Here is a 19856-nt window from a genome sequence, read left to right on the forward strand (position 1 = left end):
GGTCCCAGTCACATCCAACAAAAGTATTAAAATGTAAAAGAAAAACAGTAATAAGATATGAACTAATAAAAACATCAACTAAAAATACACTAAGCACTAATAGCATAAAAACATTACGCTGAACAGCAGCATGAACATGAACACGAGTCTGTGTGAGCAGATGAGCACGCATGAACACATCAACATGAAACAGATCAGCAGCAACATTGAAACAGATCAGCAGCAACATGAAACAGATCAGCAGCAACATGAAACAGATCAACAGCAACATGAAACAGATCAACAGCAACATGAAACAGATCAGCAGCAACATGAAACACAGATCAACAGCAACATGAAACAGATCAGCAGCAACATGAAACAGATCAGCAGCAACATGAAACAGATCAGCAGCAACATGAAACAGATCAGCAACAACATGAAACACATCAGCAGCAACATGAAACACATCAGCAGCAACATGAAACAGATCAGCAGCAACATTGAAACATATCAGCAGCAACATGAAACAGATCAGCAGCAACATGAAACAGATCAGCAGCACCATGAAACAGATCAGCAGCAACATGAAACAGATCAGCAGCAACATGAAACAGATCAGCAGCAACATTGAAACAGATCAGCAGCAACATGATGTGATTTTTCACAGTGATTATTCTAGTTAGAGATTCATGAGTCTAACAGCCTCAGGGTAGAAGCTGTTCCTCAGTCTAGTGCTTCTACACTTAATGCTCCTCAACCTCCTTCCTGAGGGGAGCGGGGCAAAAAGTGTGTGTGCTGGGTGAGTGGGGTCCTTCATGATGCAGGTGGCCCTCTTCCTGCATCTGGAGGTGTAAATGTTTGCGATGGTGGGGAGACTGACTCCAACAGACTTCTTTGCAGCCTTCACCACTCTCTGCAGAGCTTTTGTTTCTGCAGCTGTGCAGCCTCCATGCCACACGTTGATGCTGGAGCACAGGATGCTCTCCACTGCACACCTGTAGAAGGAGGTGAGGACTGAGCTTCCCAGTCCAGCTCACCTCAGCCGCCTGAGGCTTTTTAATAAAAAAGATGGTAGAATAATGAATTTAGAATTGAAGCCAACTGTTTACGTACACAGTCTTAATTGTGTTAAGTGCTGTGAATGCTTTAATTTTTAACTGTTTAGGCATTATTCATTAAAGTACCATGTGTGGGACACGTCAAAAATTTAGTTGAACCAGAATGTACTTTTTTAAAGCAATATAACTCTAAATCTTAGATCATGAAGAACTTTAAATTATTAATGCTAACGTCGACATCTTTCATTGTCTGTCGCCCCCACCCCCACCCCCACCCCAGGACACAGTTTACTGCGCGTTTAAAGTTCTTATTCAACCCAATCCTGGCACATATGATAATCATGATCATGCAAATGTGTTCACATGCTTCTTCCATCGGACATCTTCACTCTGCTCCCAGAATAGACCTCTGCGCTTAAAACAGCGCGTGCTGGACTGCGTGGAAAGGAAGTGACACGCTTCCACTCCACACACCGGGAGATTAGCGAGCCGGCAGCCGTAATCTCTTTTCAGGACCAGGGCCAGAGACTCCAGAGGCACCGCTCGGACCAAAGTTACGCACAGCGCGTTTTATCAGTTTTTACGCAGCGGAGGAAGTTCATCTGGACCTGGACGGTTCTGGTAAAGTGGGACTGAAAATGTTAATTCGGTTTATAACAATTAGCTGAAAGTAACTGCAAGTCGGAACCAGGTAACTGTTTTTTTTATGTGAGTAAAAAGAAAAAGACGAAGCAGAGGAGAAGGCTGTGCGCTCGGACAGGGGCGCGCAAAGAGTCCACTTTGGTCCGGTTCTGGAGCCGTGAGGATGGAGATCCGGCCGGACAGGTTTAAGGCCGTGGCAGCCAAGACTCTCGGGAAAATCTACGGGTATGTACATCCCATGTTGTGTTGAATGGAGTAAAATGAATTTGGATTATCTGTTAGAAGATCAAGATGTTCTGAGGCTCAGGGTAATCTGCCACATCTGGGTTTATAAAACCAGACAAACAATAAAAGAACCGTCTTAGAAGGTGTAAGGGTAAGACTTAAGAGCACACAAAACCAATAAAACTAAACATTTGAAATCTTCAGTAAAGATACATTTACCCCCAGTTGCTTCCTGGGGACAAAAGATCAAATTAAATGACATTTCTGGAATAATCTGTCCGATCAGTGTAAGATGAAGCCTGGATCAATAATTGGATCAGTTTTCTGCTGTTGCTTTATATTACTGAGCTAGAGAAGTCTTTGTTGGCTCTGTGTGTGTGTGTGTGTGTGTGTGTGTGTGTGTCTAGCGTTATGTTTCAGTTTTAACCTTCAAACTTACTGTCGTTTTCTAAAAAAATCCTGCTTTTTCAAAAAGTTACTGTAAAGCAAGTGAGGTGTTATTACTGGGCTTTCAATCTAGTGGAGTCTTAATATTTAAAAAAAAACTAATAATTCTTGCACAGTTACATGAATCTTAAGTGAAGAGCAATGAACTCAGTGGCTCAAAATTAGTTGTCTAAAGAGTTTATTGCTCAGCAGTTCGCCTTGTTGACTGAGAGGAGCAAAAACAGAAAGTGTGGCCCACTCCAGGAGTCAGTGAGGAGCAAGTGATCTGAGAACAAGGACGTATTGATGGACTCCCCCTTTCTCTCTGTTGGGATTTGATGCACGGTCTGAACACTTAAATCCTCTCCACAAATAGCCTCTCTCCTCTTCAAGCTGTCGGCCTGCGTAAATCCCTGCAGGATGTTCACCTGGGCCATCTCTTCCCCCTCCATAAGTAGCCGGGTAACTCGTCACCAAGTTCCTCCCCCTCTCCCCCTCTGCCAGGATTAGTCTACTCGGCCTCATGGCAGAAAGCTGTAAGCTGTCATTTTTCGTTGAGTGCACGTGCTCTGAGGTGTTCCCTCGGCTGATGCTGCTGTGCGTGATGTTCCACCAGTTCCTGTCCTCTGCATGCAACATTTAGAAGAGCAGGAGGGTGGGCGCTTCACGTGGGAGGGCATGGATCTGCTTGGAATAGTCAGAAATGTCTGAAAGTTGCTGTTCCAGCTCACAGCAGGTAGTTCACTTTTCACCAGGAACACCTAATGATTATCAAAACCAACAAACTGTCGCTCAGACACAAAAGTCAAATCCAGGGAATTGTCTTGGATCAAATTCCTGATGTTTAGGACTAAATGCCTGGTGGAGTATGAACCTTTCAGAGAGGATTTTTGGTGTAAACCCATTTATGTTTGGTCTATTGGACATTTTCAAGAGCAATATTGTCGCAGCTTGCAAGATGGACATTTTATATGTTTTCTAAAATGCTCTCTAAATATTTAAATGTGTGCGTTGTGTAAATTACACACTATTTTAAAGATAAATTATCAGAATCAGCCTTTATTGTCATTACACCGAAGCACAACAAAATTACATTTCAGTACTACCCGTCCAAGAAACACAAACAACCACATAGACATGGGGAGACGGGAGCGCCTGAGGCTGCAGCCTCATGAGAGGCGCTGCCTTTTTTTTCATTAGATAAGGAAAAGGCAACATGAGGGAAAGAAGAGGCAAATATATATATATCACACTGTATCTCTAACAGGACACTGTGTGAGGTTGCAAAAAACCTCAGCACAAATAAAAAAAGCAACATAAAGATGACACAATAAGCTGCATGTGGAGTGGGTGAGGGGGGTGGGCTCCCAGCAGAGGCCGCCCAAGAGCGCATCGCAGCTGCCTGGCACCTCACATCCAACCTAGGAACAAAAGGAGGGAGGCCAGAGGTGGGTTAAAGGTCCACAGGACAAATAGCAGAAGCAGGGGAAGGAGCAGGAGGAAACGCGTCCGCCTTCACCGAGAACAAGAAGAAAAAAAAGTAAATTATGTACTTACGATCAACTTTACCTGTCAGAATAAGCAGCTATTGTTGTATCCAAGCAGTAATTAGTTAATAAAGCCGCTTGTTTACCACTTTGTTAACTTTTTAACGTTTAGACTGAACCCCTCGTGTTGAGAAATGATGGCTTTGTAGCTGTTTTGAGCAAACTTTGAAAATGTTATCTCACACCACAGAATGATATCTTACATGATCTGTTAGCACTTTGAGCTTGTGTTGGTAATGACTCTCAGATACTACCACAACAAACTTTAACTCAACATCTGTAAAATTCACTGAGGTATAGCTATCGTTGCCTTTGCTAAGATCAGTCGGCCGTGGCGTCCATCTTTAATGAGGTTATTGAATGTGGTTGTGCGCCCATGAATTCCCAAGAGTTTGGTTAAAATCAGTCCATGGTTCCCAATATGTTTTGCCAATGGAACAGAAACACACACACACACACACATAAACACAGGCAAAAATATTGTGTCCCTCAGTGGTGGGCGATAATAACTATCGTCCTGAGGAGCTTCCAGTACTTTCAGATATACTTTAATCCAAGATCAGAGGTTTGTGTTTTTAATAGAATGCGTAAGTTTTGCACTTGATGTCTCTTTTGGAGACTGTCGTGTCTTTTAAATGATTTTTATGAACCGTTGGGTGAGGACAAAGGTGCTTTTTACATTCAAACAACCAGGTTTAGTGGAACCAGCTGGCATGGTTAGGAAAATGAAACATTGAATTTCTCACGGTGTGTTTGTGTTCCTCTACGGGATGATTTAATCCTTTCAAACAATTACCAGAAGATATTTGACTTTCTTATCCAATTAATTACTGGAAGCTGCAAAACCAACTCTGACTGTTGCGGCTCATTTGTCTTTGACGTATAAATCAAAAGATTAACCTCGAAACAAAACAAACAAAAAAACAGTTCTTCTAAGTCGAGGAGTCAGCATTCTTAAAAATCATCAAGGCTGTAATGTAAAATTGCTTTATTTAGACCTCTTCCTTCAATTGTAATTATAACAAGAGGTTAGGTTTTTCTTACCACACGAACAGTCACTGCAACAGATTTGCAACCTAATTATATTAAAAAAAGCATAAAACAGGAACGTTTTCTAGAAACTATGAATTGTTGTTGGAGAAGAAAACAAATGTGAACATTGTGTGGGGGGAGTGAGGGGAGCTGCCGGTAAAAGGCAAAGTGTAGATGAGGAGGAGACAGGAAGAGCGGCCCACCCAGACCAAAATAGACTGCGAGTCAGAGAGAGCCTATAAATAATTTACCCTTCAGGATCATTAATACTTGATCACCGTTGGAGACTGAAGCCCCTCTGAGCACACTCAGAGTAACTAAGAGAGGATGTTTTATATTTATGTAGTCTTTCTTTTCCAGTCAGCTTACTGTCAAAGGTTTGGATGGACGCCCCACACAGGCTGTGGACAGGAACACGTCGTTCTGTAACTTCATGTTTCAGTCAGGGTCACTTATATGGATGCACAGACAAAAGAATGACACAAATATTGCTATATGAATGCTTTCATTTTAAAAAAAATTGGGTGATGTGGGATGCCAATAAATTAAATTCCTTTGTTAAAGGTGCCAGTGCACATTATTCTCTCATTATTTTCCATTTTTGAATATAATTCTTTAATTTTTATCTCCTCCCTCAGCTTTGAAAAACCAACGCTGCACCAACCTTTGAGCTAGGCTGTCCAAAAGTTTTGCTAACAAACTCCTTATATCTCGTCTTTTACAATTTATACATGAAAATCAAGGTATTTTGTCTTCTTTCATCAAATGTATCTCTCATGAATTACTTTCAAATCCCCTCAGAGGCCATCCATATTCTCACTGATATCATATAGAGGGTAGAATGTGAAGAAATTTTTTTTAAAAGGTACATTTATTTATTTCAAGGGACATTTAATTAATTGTGTATTTAATAATTTAATTGTATAATTAATGATTTAATTATGCATTGAATAATTAAATGATGCATTTAATTCTTATGTATTTATTTATTTAATTTCGTCACATTCCACCATATAACCTCAGACTTCTAGACTTGCTCTTTCAAAAGTGGAAATTATTTTCTACCTTCAGCATTAAAAACACAAGCATTGACACATGTGAAGTCCAGATGTTTCTAAACCACTTATGGCTCTAGTATATTTTTATATACAGTAAATGTTGTTTTCAAGCAGAGACTGCAGAGGTTTATTTTTTAGTCTGCTTCTGTCTGTCTGGGTGTGCGGCGGTGATCTCAATGAACCACTTCCAGCAGATTTAACGTTTTGTTTTTGACTTGCTTCCCTTTACACTTCTTATTCAATGTCTACATGAAATTATAATAAACTTGTAATAGTCTAGATTAAAATCTCAGATTACCACGGGGTTTTAGAAATTTGAGCAGTAGCAGTCCCCTTCGAGTTTAAATACGGTGTTTCTGTAAGCATGTGCAAATTATTATGACCCTCAGCACCCAAATGAATATCTTCAAACTAAATATATGCAGTGCACACTGTCTAAATATGGACATTAATAAATAATTGTATTAAAAAAAAATTGTAACTTGTGTACAAAACTCACCAAAACATTGGACTTTATATGCTGAACTAACATACTTTGTTTTTACTCATTTCCCCCAATATTTCTTCAACTATGTATTTGAACATGTGTCCTCTCACATACAACATGGGGTGCTGCAGCACCCGCCACGCCCTTACCTCCCACAGCTGTGGAAATGTTCTAGTTTAACTTAAACGTTAGCTGTAGCTAGGTTATATAAATGGTTGGGACCTAGAAGATCACATGCAGCGTGTAATTTTACACACATAAATACCCTTTATTGATGTGAAAATATAGAACTTGTCTACATTTTCAAATCCATATTTATTTATTTCACACGAATATGAAGATATGAAAAGTTCCAATGCAGTGAACTGGACTTCTATTTGATTTGTCACTTCGGACCTTGAAGCTGCTCTGATCCAGTCTGATCTGAGAGCTCTGCACGGAGCATGTTTAATACATGGCTGTTCAGACACACTTCTGATGTTTATTAAACAGGAGGCAGAGCTCAAGGATTCTCTGCGTGGCCCAGCAAGCAGAGATAAACAGGATTCTGTGATCACTTTTTCTCAGTGTTGGCCAATTCTGACAAAACTAATAAAATCCACATTAAATGAACAACTGAAGAACATGTCAAAGCTTCTCTCAGCAAGCCCCTATAAATAAGACCTGTGTTGAGTGGCGCTGGTTAAGTTCAGCGTTTCCAGTCTAACTGACAGCAAGACAGACAGTGTGACGTCAAATCTGTGCATTTTTATTAGGCCACGCCGTCTGATTGAAAGAAAACATAGAGGGGTTTGAAAAGTGTTTTTTTAAATTCACTCATTTGTTCCAAAACGCTTCCTTTCAGAGCGCTCGAGAAGAAACAGGAAAATGGTGAAACCATTGAGCTGTCGGCGGAGGGCCGGCCGGAGCTGGTGCAGGAGAAGGAGATGCCCGTGGTGGACTGCACGTGCTTCGGCCTGCCCAGGCGCTACATCATCGCCATCCTCTCTGGTATTGGCTTCTGCATCTCCTTTGGTATCAGATGTAACCTGGGCGTGGCCATCGTCAGCATGGTGAACAGCCACACCATCATCAGAGACAACAAGAAGGTGTTGGTGGTGAGTGGACGCAGCTGTGCTGTGCTTTAGAGTTAACTGCAACAACACCATCGTGGTTTGTCCACTCCCTGGGTCAGATATTTTAACACAAAAGACTTGTTTTTAACAACATCCAATGAGATTCAAGCATTTTTCAATAAGGATGCCTCAGTTTGATCGTCTTTGCACAAGTCAGGACAGAGAGCTAGAATATGGGCATAGAAGGAAAAGAGGTTCTTTGTGTCAATTTGATTAGTAGACAAGAAGACAGAAATCTAGTGAGAATCATACAAGGTCAAATTTAAGGTCGCTCTTGTAAATGAGTCCCAGAGGCTCAATGGGATTAACCTGTATAAATAAAGGTTGACTGAATGAATATACAGTTCGAGTCATGTCCGAGGGCAAATAGCAGCAGATAATTTGAGCCCTTCTGATTGGAATATTTAAATCTTGTTGCCTGAACAAAGGTGTAACACAAAACCAATGGCAGTTTTACAGCACTCACACAAACCACTATAAAATCTTGTCTAAGACAAATGGTTTGGTCTTCACCTCACTGGGATTAGCTATTATTGTCAATGCTGTCAAAGTTACCGTATTTCCTGGCGTATAAGTTGCTTCGGCGTATAAGTCGTATTTATTATGTGTCACCGCTGACCCGTCGCGTTTATTATGCGTTTATTTAATGGTCAAAACAGCTTCATTTCGCCTGGGCGGTGCCATCCATCCATCCATCCATCCATCCATCCATCGCAGTTGAAGCCGCTAGCTCTCCAGCGTTCATCCACCTGTACCAGCTGAGTGAAGCGAGCGTGCAGGGGAGGACTCGCTGTTGCAGTTCTTCAAAGTTTAATGAGAAAACAATTATTTATTTGCTCGACATTATAGCAAAGGTGTGTCTCAGTTTTTTTTCCTTACTAAATGCACTTTAATGGTCAAAATTGCTTTATTTTGCCTGGGCAGAGTGGCACCATCCATCCATCCATCATGGCCAGAGCCGCTAGCTCTCCAGTGTTCCTCCACCTGCCCCAGCTGAGTGAAGTGTGTGCGCACGGGAGGACTTGCTGTTGCAGTTCTTTGAAATTTAAAGTGTCAGTCAAAAATTGTGTAATGAATATGGGAAAAAGTATATAAGTCGCTTCGTCATATAAGTCGCTTCGTCATATAAGTCGCTTCGTCATATAAGTCGCTTCGTCATATACGTTGCAGGACTGACACAGCTATGCAAAAAACCTGCAACTTATACGCCGGAAAATACGGTACACTCCTTTTCTCCACATTAAAGTTGTTCATAGAGACAAGTTAGATGTTCATTATTTAAGAATTTTCCACAGAACACCACTTCACAACATCTAAGCTATCCTATTGATGTTGACATAATAGTGGGGAGTAAATCTAGCAGCTCTAACAAATGAGTTCAGTTCAGTCAATTCAATGACTGATAGAGTCACAGGCTATGATGAAGGTGAAGGACCCAGATGCAGAATGAACCAGATAGAGAGCAAAAATAAAGAAAACTCTGTTTCCCTTTCTCTTTTATATTTCACTGAATAAAACTCAAAAGTGTTATTGAGAAGCTATTTTAATTATGTTTATAAACAAGATAAATCCAAAATCAAGGTCAAACAGGAACTGGGGAATACGAAAAGAGCAAGCTAGCTTAGGTCTGTCACGATAACAAATGTTGCTGGGCGATTAATTGTCTCAGAAATTATTGCAACAGACAATAATATTGTTAGAAATTTGACAATAATTAATAATTGTTGTCAAATTTAAGAAAAAATGTTTAATTTGTTTTGCATGTAGTATCTTTTTTGACCACGGGATGGCAGTATAAGGCGGTTTGAACCGAAGGATGGATAGAGAGGGAGCGAGCAGCGTGTCTCTAAGAAAAATGGGAGGAGGACATGGGTTGTCTCTCTTCGGTTCTCAAAATGGCTGCCACGCGATGTGGTTTGAGCTCTTTAGCATAGCATTTGTCACACAAAGCTTTGAATAAAAAAATCAGCAAACAAGTTCTCAGCTTCTTTTTGCAGTGAAAAACAACTTTTTACACCAAGGCCCGGGTTTCAACCGTGAATTTTGGAACTTCGACAAGACGGAGGTGTTTTGCCTGAGGTCGGCCTGTTAGCTTAGCTTGTAGCTTAGCTTCTCAGCGTAGCTGATTTTAACCATCCAAAAATGTGATTTTGGATCGTTAAAACAGATTTTAAAGAGAAAGGGAGGGGTCAGTGAAGAGCACCGGAGTTGAGCCTTTTGTCATCCATTGTCTTCAGCAGAAAGAGACGTGAAGAAACGATAAAGCCGATCAATGAAAATGAGGTTGATAATTTTCATTTATCATGCGATTAATTGATTTATTGTTTATCGCGACAGGCCTAATCTAGCTCTGATTCAGGATATCATCGGCAGAATTTCTCCCGATTTGTTTGACAAATGAACAACGGGTTCTCAGCAAGCAGCCCACAAATGCCACGTTTATGCATAGAATAAGGGAGTTAAACTTACTGAACACAAATGACTGAAGTTTATGATTTGATATTTTTCTCTTTCGGCTGCTCCCTTCCTCAGGGGTTGCCACAGCAAGCCAACTTGCAATGAAAACTGACAATTATTTCTACACCAGATGTCCTTCCTGACACAACCACAGTCCACTGAACTACCATAACCCTCTTTAGTTAGTTTAGTTTAGTTTAGTTTATCTCAATGGGTCCTTTTTGGTCAAATAAATGATAAATAATCCAAACCAAATGCTGGTGATTCTCCAGTAGGCGTCACTGTGGGACCACCTTCCTGTTTTAACTTCCTTCACCCACAGTTCAGCTTTGGAAGCTGTGTGTGTTTTGTTACATTAAATAAAATCTGTGTGCATTTCAGAGGTCGGTACAATACTTCATTTATTTTGTTGTAGTTTCGGCATTTTATGTTTCTCTCCTGACAGGAAGCACAGTTCAGCTGGAATCCAGAAACGGTGGGAATGATCCATGGCTCCTTCTTCTGGGGATACATCGTCACCCAAATCCCAGGAGGGTTCATCTGCCAAAAGTTTGCAGCAAACAGGTCTGTTAATCTTCTCTTTTAATCCTAAAGATGATTTCACACGTTCTTAAGATCTAACCCTTCCACTTTCTTGTCTCTCGCAGAGTTTTTGGATTTGCTGTAGTGGCAACCTCTTGCCTGAATATGCTGATCCCCACAGCAGCACGGATACACTTCGGCTGTGTGATCCTTGTCAGGATATTCCAAGGACTTGTAGAGGTGCCATGTTTTTCTCTTTAGCTGGAATCCTGTTTACCAATAGTAAACAAAGCACATTTAGTAGTTTATCTCTTGGTTTCAATTCAATCTGCAGGGGGTTTCATATCCGGCCTGTCATGGTATTTGGGCAAAATGGGCACCTCCTCTTGAAAGAAGTCGACTGGCCACAACAGCCTTCTGTGGTGAGTTCAGCATAAGTTCCTCTGGTTCTCACTGTCTTAGAAAAACTTGTGCTCCCTAATATGGCTACGAGCTCAGATGGTTTGTTTGATAAGGAAGTGGCTTTTAGTGTATCTTTAGTCCAGCTATAAATGTCAAACGTTTAATTCTTTCAGCTTCTTAATTTTAGTCACACTTTATGACCCAAAGAATCAGGTTCTAGTATGAGTACGTCTCTGAAAAAATAAAAAAAATGTTATTTGAATGTGACATCTAAATGTGAACCAGACGTTTTTCTTCTTCTAGGTTCCTATGCAGGCGCTGTGATCGCCATGCCTTTAGCTGGAATCCTGGTCCAGTATTCGGGATGGTCGTCTGTCTTCTACGTCTACGGTAAAACACCGCTGAGCCTCACATGCACGGACTTGCCTCGAGGCTTCCATTAAATTGATTCAAACTGAGTGAATGTAAAAGTGCTGCAGAATTTTACGGCCTCGTTTACCTGAAACTGCATATTTACAGTTTTTGTAAGATGCAGAGTACTGTTTGCACAATTAAAGCTTTAAAATGTGCATGGATGTACCAGCACACCCATTACAGAGAAACAGCAGAAGCTGACTAATACTGAAACTGCAAGAATAGAAAAACCCAACTGGTAAATAGGAACATGAGTCCTCACAGATAATATGCAGGCGAACTTGGTAAGAGGTTTAGACAAGTTTTTTTGTAATTTTAGATTTTTTTTTCTTTCGGCTGCTCCCTTTGTCAGGGGTCGCCACAGTCGCATGAAGACTTGGCAATTATTTTGATGCAACCACAGAGAACTGAGCTACCACAGCGCTCTGTGTGGAGCAGAGAGCTGCCATCTAGGGTGCCTGGGGGAGCAGATGGTGGGGGTTAAAGGCCTTGCTCAAGGGCCCAGCGTGGGGCAAATGCAAGTGGAGGCAGGTGTGGATGCTTCACCTATCCCATCCACATTTTGATGTTGGCAGTACCGGAAGTTGAACCAGCAATCTTCTGATCACATGCTCACCTTCTCTAACCTCTGTGCCACCGCTCCACTGTAATTTTAGATAACCCAGTTTAATAATAATAATTAAAAAAAACCTGTACTCGTGTAACTTATTGTACCTAATTATCCAAGCAAGGCATCAGTAGCAACATGTGTATTTTAACACGAGACAACACAGCATTTAACCATAATAATAATATCTTAATATCATGGTTATTAAAGAGATAATAACCATGATGCGATCACCTTCAGGTTTTCCAGCTTGTCTTATCTGGAAAACCTGAAGCATCATGGTTTGAAACCATTTTGCTGCATCTCAGTCTGCAAACTTTGAAAAATAACTTTAAAATGGTAGCTGTAAGGTTTAAAGAAAATGTCAGAAAGTATATAACATAAGGAACTTTTTTTAAAAATATATTCAACCCGAGCCATGTGTGCTTGTTTTTGTGTCAACACTGGAACTTGTCAATGAGTTCACGTAATTTTAGCACAAGTATGAATTTATTTCAAGGATCAGTAGTTTACCAACCAACATTTTTATTGGACCTGCATAAAAATCCATCCATTTCTTTTACTGTTGGGTCACGAGGAGCTGGTGTCTATCTTTAAACAAGAGCTGAACAGGTCGCAAGTCCATCACAGGGACACGTGGAGACAAACAACACTCTCAATAGGGACAATTTAGAGTTACAGATTAACCGAAGGTGCACGTTTTTGGTCTGTGGGAGGAAACAGGAGTACTCAGAGAAAACCCACCTGTGCTCAGGTAGAAAATGTCAACTGAAGGCCAGGAGGTGAACCAGCAACCTTCTCGCTGTGAGGCAACAGTTCAAACCTCTGCTCCACCGTGCATGAAAGTCCTTTGTCATTTTACGCCACATTGTTGTGTATTTATAAAGAAATATATAGAACATTCAACTTTTTTCCACTTCTGCATTACAGCTTCTGCTTTGAGGTTGTTTCTTGTTGACGTTGCCATTAGTTTGAACTCTTACACAGCTCTTCTTTTCTTTTACACCAGGAAGTTTTGGTGTCCTCTGGTACTGCTTCTGGATCCTGGTTTCTTACGAGAGTCCAGCAGCTCATCCCACCATCACTGAGGAGGAGAGAAAATATATTGAGGAGAGCATCGGCGAGTCGGCCCAACATTCAATATCGGTCGGTGCAGCTTATTATTTAGTTCAATGTGCAAAAGACTGAAACTGCATTTTCTTTGAAAATTAACAGTGACTACTAAATGCTAAATGGCTTTACACCAACTATCCAAAGCAATAGCTAAAAGCTAAAAGAAGTGCTAATGAAAAAGTAGCAAAGCCCCTGTTAAAAGTAGTAAAGTGCTAGCTAAAAGCTAACTGTAACAAAAGCATAGCAAAAAGCTTATTAAAAAAATAAAACCAAAATGATAACTAGAAGCTAAAAGCAACAGGTGTGACAAAAGGCTAGCCACAAATAAAAATGTAAGTTAAAAGAAGAAAAAATGTTTTCTAAAAGTAGCAAGGACTGGCAAACATCTGAAAGCTAGCTAGAAGCTAAAAGTAGAATGCTTCTAAAACACTGAACGTAGCAGAAAGTAGCTAAAAGAAACAAAAGAAGGCAAAAACAGAGCAAGTAGCTTTGGAAAGTACTGGAGCGATCTCATTGTTTTTATGTGTAGAAAACATTTGTAAATGCTGACTCAGCTCTCACATTATCATTTAAATGCTTTTGTTTTGCAGAAATTTAACACTCCGTGGAAGGCCTTCTTCACCTCCATGCCAGTCTACGCCATCATTGTAGCCAATTTCTGCAGAAGCTGGACTTTCTACCTGCTTCTCATCAGCCAGCCGGCGTACTTTGAGGAGGTGTTTGGGTTTGAGATTAGCAAGGTAACTTTGTGCACGACGCTAGTTACCAGAAAATAATTTACACAAGCTCGCCTTCATATTCGTTCTGGTGATGATGGATCTTCTGTCACACACACACACACGTCTAGGTTGGAATACTTTCAGCTCTGCCCCATCTGGTCATGACCATCATCGTTCCCATCGGAGGCCAAATCGCTGACTATTTGCGCTCAAACCAGATTATGACCACCACCAATGTTCGAAAACTTATGAACTGTGGAGGTAAGAATGAAACAAAATTCCAATTTTGTAAAATTTAAATGTGCAGAAATTCATGCATTTGGTGCAGATGCGGACATTAAGAAAAGGTGTTTTACTTTCAGAAAGTCTAACCTTTGTAAGATTATTGCGTACCCAAATGGAAAACTACTTCTAGATATAAGTAGAATTTATCTACTTTCAACCAGCTAAGAAGCATCGGCCCATCTCTGAACCTGTTTCTTTCTCAAACGGGAAGTTTTTTTTAATTATTGCTTCGCTGCTTTTGTCTTGATGTGCAATGGTCCAGATTACTTACAATTTGGAGTAAGATAAAACTTTAATGGTTAGTTTTTCAAAGGATACACTTTTCAGTCCCAGTTCAGTTCAGTCATATGAATCTACGTAATTGCAGTGTTAGCTCTGTGCAGTAGTTGCTGTGAAAACACCACACGTCAGATAAGCAAATGATGACTAAGTGTGAAGCTCTGACTCCTTCTGCTATTTCTGAACTACTGAACAATAATAAAATCCATGTGAAATAGAGAAGCTCACACTTATCACGTAGCGACTTGAAATAACTGCAGTTAACATTTTGTTCAACTGAAAAATAAGTTGCTTTTTTTGCAGAAAATGAACATTTTGCTCTGAAACCTGACACGTTGAGGCCGTTGTTTGTTTCATTGTGTACCTTCATCTGAACCAGGGTTTGGGATGGAGGCGACCCTCCTGCTGGTAGTTGGCTTCTCACATACAAAAGGTGTTGCCATCACGTTTCTGGTCCTGGCTGTGGGTTTCTCTGGTTTTGCTATTTCAGGTGAAACACAGCAGGCTCTTTACAACAAAACTTTAACAATTCTGGGGCTTTTGTTCATAGTTATTTATTCTGACGATGGCAAATGTTTTTCTAACCCTCATAAGGTTTCAACGTGAACCACCTGGATATTGCTCCTCGGTATGCTAGCATCCTCATGGGTATCTCCAACGGCGTGGGAACTCTGTCCGGCATGGTTTGCCCTCTTATAGTTGGTGCAATGACAAAAAATAAGGTAAGAACTAGTTCTGAATCTTTGTACGCTCAAAATCTTATAAATGTATAAAATAGGCATCTTTTCGTTTATTATTATTGTGTCCAAAAATGTGTTTTGCCATCATGATCGTGTGTGAGCAAGAAAATACTTTCACTGAGAAAAAAATGTTGGGCACCCTGAATAAATGGTCCAGTTTGGATATAATTTAGTCCACATGCAGACCAGTGATGGGTGCTAGAATAATTAGATTTATGCAATAAACTAATGCGACGAGAACAGACACCAGAAGGAGTTGATGTGATCACATGTGCATCTGTAGTGTTATCAGGCAGTTGCTGGAGCATCTGACAGTTCAGTGACAACATGGGGAGTGAAAGTCATCAGTCTTGTAGAGGCATTAGACCAGATGTTGGCTTGGCAACATATGGACTGAGGGCCAAAAGTGGCCATTGGACAATCTCCATCTGGCGCCCAAATTCTTAATTAAAAACAACTTCTAAATAAGATGATAAAAACAGCATTTTGTCAATAAAACCTAAGGAAGTTTAAATTAAACATCTTGGACAAATACATCAAAATGTAGTTTAAGATAGGCAAAAACTTTATTTTAAGGAGTTGTGTTTCCAGAAATAGACTGAACCTTAAAGGTACCAAAAAGCAAACTTTTTTTATTTTTTCATATTTAAGCTAACAAATATATCGTTAAAAGAGCCAGTTTACAAAAAAGCACATCTTATCTTCCTAAAGAGTATGAAGGAGATATTTTTATCAAGCATGCTAACTGTGCTACAATACAAAAAGTCTGACTAAAGTCTTCCACAATAACGATGTTAAAAAAAATGTATTTGCTAATTCTCAGTTCTATGGAACGCTTTAAATATCTTCATTCGGCCCTCAGGAAATAAATGTTGCCCACCCCTGCATTAGACAGAAATACCAAGGCTTGTCATAGTTTGTGTTGTGTGTTTGTATCTGAGGGTGTACAGATATCAGTTTCCCAGTGGTGGAACCAAGGTGTATGTGAGGTCAACCACACGTGTTGTTAAGGCTCTGATCACCCAAGATAAGCCACAATGAGAGAAGATGGTCATGTTGTGTTAGAAGAGTTACAGAACATGTGGCATGTGTACACAGATATTGAGCTCTTTACATGTCGCCTCCTATAGGCATCTGTAGGATGACGGGTTCATTGTTCCGTGTGTCAGCTGCCTTTAACACCAGAGCAGCGAAGGCTTCATTTGAAATGGTGCTGTAACTAGCAGATGTGGACAGATGACAAGAGGCATTCAGCAGGTTTACCACTGAATCTGCTTTACCATGCACAACAGTACTGAGGACCACTACAGTCAATGTTGTGGAAAGACACCAGTGATACTTCTGGCACCACGGTGTGGAGAACCATAGGGTCTGACTCGGGGCCAGGAAACTTTGATGGCACAAAGCTTACCTCAGTGGCATTCAGCAATGTCTTACCCCTCCCGAGACAGCCCCAATATCATCTTTTAAAACAATGCCTGTTAATACACATCACATGCGTCTATGGACCACTTGCATCCAGAGAGCCGCCTGCATCATGAAGGACCCCACTCATCCAGCACACACTTTTTGCCCCGCTCTCCTCAGGAAGGAGGTTGAGGAGCATTAAGTGTAGAACCACTAGACTGAGGAACAGCTTCTACCCTGAAGCTGTTAGACTCATGAATCTCTAATCAGAATAATCACTGTGAAAAATCACATCATGTTGCTGCTGATCTGTTTCATGTTGCTGCTGATCTGTTTCATGTTTGTGTTCATTCGTACTCATCTGCTCACACAGACTCATGTTCGTGCCGCTGTTCGGCGTATTGTTTTTATGCGACTAGTGCTTAGCGTATTTTTAGTTAACGGTTTTCTTAGTTCATATCTTAGATCTTATTACTGTTTTTCTTTTACATTTTTATGGTTGGATGTAACTGGGACCCTGTGTACACAATTTTGTTCCATCACATGTACCGCATGTGGTGGAACGCCAAATAAAGAAACTCTGACTCTGATCATGTTGCAGTACTCTTGTAGCCAGAAAGGTCCTCGGATCTTTCCCTAATCAAGCGTGCGCTATCAGCTCAAACATCTGACCAAGGCCCAGTTACAACAGCTTTGGGCTCACTTGCTGCAGAAGAGGACAGGACAGATTTATGTCTCTGCACCAAATTGTTGTTTGTTTTTAGATCACGTGACTTTTTGACCTGTGCAGTTTCATGTTCTTTTTGACGCTCTGGGTGTTTAGCTTCTTTTGGCCAGGGAGTGTATTTAGCATTTTAAAATGTCAAGACGCTTTGCCGCACAAGAAACAAATATCAGTTTATTTATTCAGAGCAGGGAGAGTGTTTCGGTTTGGAGGAATTTACGTAAAATCATAAAAAAAAACGAAGTTTATGCACAAAACATGAAACCTAAATCTGCACTTTACACTGTCACTTTGAGAACATTCATGCTTGAAGCTTATATAACTGTTGTGTTGTTTCTTGTCTGTGTTCAATAGACACGAGAGGAGTGGCAGGGCGTGTTTCTCATTGCCTCACTCGTTCATTATGGGGGAGTTATATTCTACGGTTTGTAATCTCATTCTTTTCTACTTAAGATCAACAACGTGTTCAACTTTGTGTTGTTTTCACTGGAATCACTTCAGGAAAACACGTGCTGCACACTTGTTTTCAGGACTATTTAAGGACATAACTGAATCCCGTTATTGAATGAATACCTGATTGATTTTTTGTTTTTTTTTACATGCGCTGCAGGCATCTTTGCTTCTGGGGAAAAACAAACCTGGGCCGAGCCGGAGGAGCTCAACGCGGAGAAATGCGGCATCCTGGATGAGGACGAGCTCGCCAATGAGACGGAGGAACTCTATCGTACGAGCGGCGGGGCCGGATACGGCGCCATGAACCAGGCATCGGATCCCAACGGAGCTGGAGGAGGTTGGGTCTCAGACTGGGATAAAACCGAGGAGTACGTCCAACCATCTGGGACGAATAATTATCTTTATGGAGGCGAGGGCGACCGAGAGTTAACATAGAACCAGACGATTCTTCACCTACGTTCCTGTAAAGAGACACAGGCTGCACAGAAAAAGTGTGCGATCTCACTTTGAAGGAACTTGGGAAGTGTGAATTCAAAATGGAGGACAAAATGAGAGGATTCTCGGTAAATGTGACTGTATTAACACAAATGAACTGATTTCAAACAGACAGCTGGTATGAGTACATTAGTTCATGTAAAACGTGTTTGTGTGTGATTGCAGTTGTGTACAGTGATTGTTTTAGGAATCAGAAGCCTTCTGGCAAATGTTTCTGGCGACAGGATGTACTTTTGGCACTTATAGTTGTATACATTGCTATGCTAACAGTCACAACTTGGTATTTACTTGCATGTCTATCATTTATAGCTGAATCGGTAACAATTTGGAAAATTTTAATTCCACAGATCACGCTCCTTTAATATTAGATATAAAGTTTCTACAACTTGCAGAAGAGTAAGCAGCTGAACTTGAGTTAAACAGAAAGGATACCCTGTAATGACAGTGTTAATTTGTGTCCTTAACCTGCACACATATAGAAAACAACACTGTGCCAATGCAACAAAAATGTTTTGTTCTGCAGTGCTGATTTAATTATTTGCTGAATAAGTAATTGAACAGCTGCAAATGTTTCTGCATGCATCTTTCGATGAGATAAATGGAAAAATTATGTTTAAAAAAAAAAAACAACAGGATTCCTTAAGATTGTTATTTCAAAATCCATGATTTGAATTTTTGTTCTATATTTTATGTTTATTGTGTGTTTTATTATTAAGGGGAAAAAAATGGATCAACTTTTTTGAGTGGGGTTGTGCAGATTAGGTTTGAGTAGTCAGTGTTTTACCTGCAGTAGACAATGGTCAGAGCAAACTCAATTTAAAGAGACAAGTAGAAACGCAAACCGAAGAGACAAGCGGACCACAACCCAGAGCTTGGCTCATTAAAATCCATCAGCCGTGACTGACAGTTCCATGATGTTGAAAGACTACAGAGAGTAAAATTAAATGTGAATTTTAAAGCAAAGCCTTCATTCCTTTTTTTTAGGGGGTGGTGGGTAGATATCTGTACATAGTTTGTAAAAATGAAGAACGGTTGGTTAAAGAAAGAACAATTCCCAGTGGACTCAGCTGATCAGCAGTAGGTGAGTCACAGTGCTCACCATTAGCAAAGCAGCATAAACATTTTTAACTGAGAAATAGCAATACCATAAACATCTGTCTCAAGTACATGCATTGAGATACAAAAATATCTCACGCATAGGGTTGGGCGATATCTCGATATTTTTTAAAATATCAAGATAATTTCATATGCAATGTAAGATGAGACTATATCGATATAAACTATATAGTGTTATACTTGAAAATCCACCTGCTGTCGTCTCCTTCTCCCACGCGGCCCCTCCCGTCTCTCTCAGCCCAGCCCCTCAGCCGCTGCCCCGTTTCCTGCTTCTCCAGGTGAGACGGCATTCGCAGAGCATGAGCAGCTAAAATAATAATGGCTCTGTTATTTGGAGATGATTCTAATTTAATTTGTAAGATGAGCAGCAGAAAAATGTTTTCTGTAGACAATGCCGAAAACAAGTCCCCACGAAAGGTTTGAACACAACGAACCTTTTTCACCATTTAAAACAGCGCTACAAGTGCAGTATGAAGAAGCGAAAACCAACTTTAATGCATGAAAATAGTTTATTTTGTAGACATTTATTTTGTACAGTTAATAAATGTGCC

General features: G+C 40.5%; 1 protein-coding gene across 1 annotated transcript; it reads left to right on the top strand.

Moving 5' to 3' along the window:
* Positions 1 to 1469: 1469 nt before the first annotated feature.
* On the top strand, positions 1470 to 18599 carry LOC119423412 (vesicular glutamate transporter 1). The gene is made up of 13 exons (XM_037690798.1): positions 1470 to 1907; positions 7302 to 7554; positions 10475 to 10593; positions 10677 to 10791; positions 10886 to 10973; positions 11257 to 11343; positions 12984 to 13120; positions 13678 to 13827; positions 13935 to 14067; positions 14750 to 14860; positions 14965 to 15092; positions 17596 to 17665; positions 17852 to 18599. Exons 1-13 carry the CDS (start codon positions 1846 to 1848, stop codon positions 18127 to 18129), a joined length of 1731 nt encoding a protein of 576 aa, XP_037546726.1. The 5' UTR covers positions 1470 to 1845; the 3' UTR covers positions 18130 to 18599.
* Positions 18600 to 19856: the final 1257 nt, after the last annotated feature.

The sequence above is a fragment of the Nematolebias whitei genome, chromosome 17 (assembly GCF_014905685.2).
Source record: "Nematolebias whitei isolate Nwh7 chromosome 17, NemWhi1, whole genome shotgun sequence".
NCBI classification, from domain to species: Eukaryota; Metazoa; Chordata; class Actinopteri; order Cyprinodontiformes; family Rivulidae; genus Nematolebias; species Nematolebias whitei.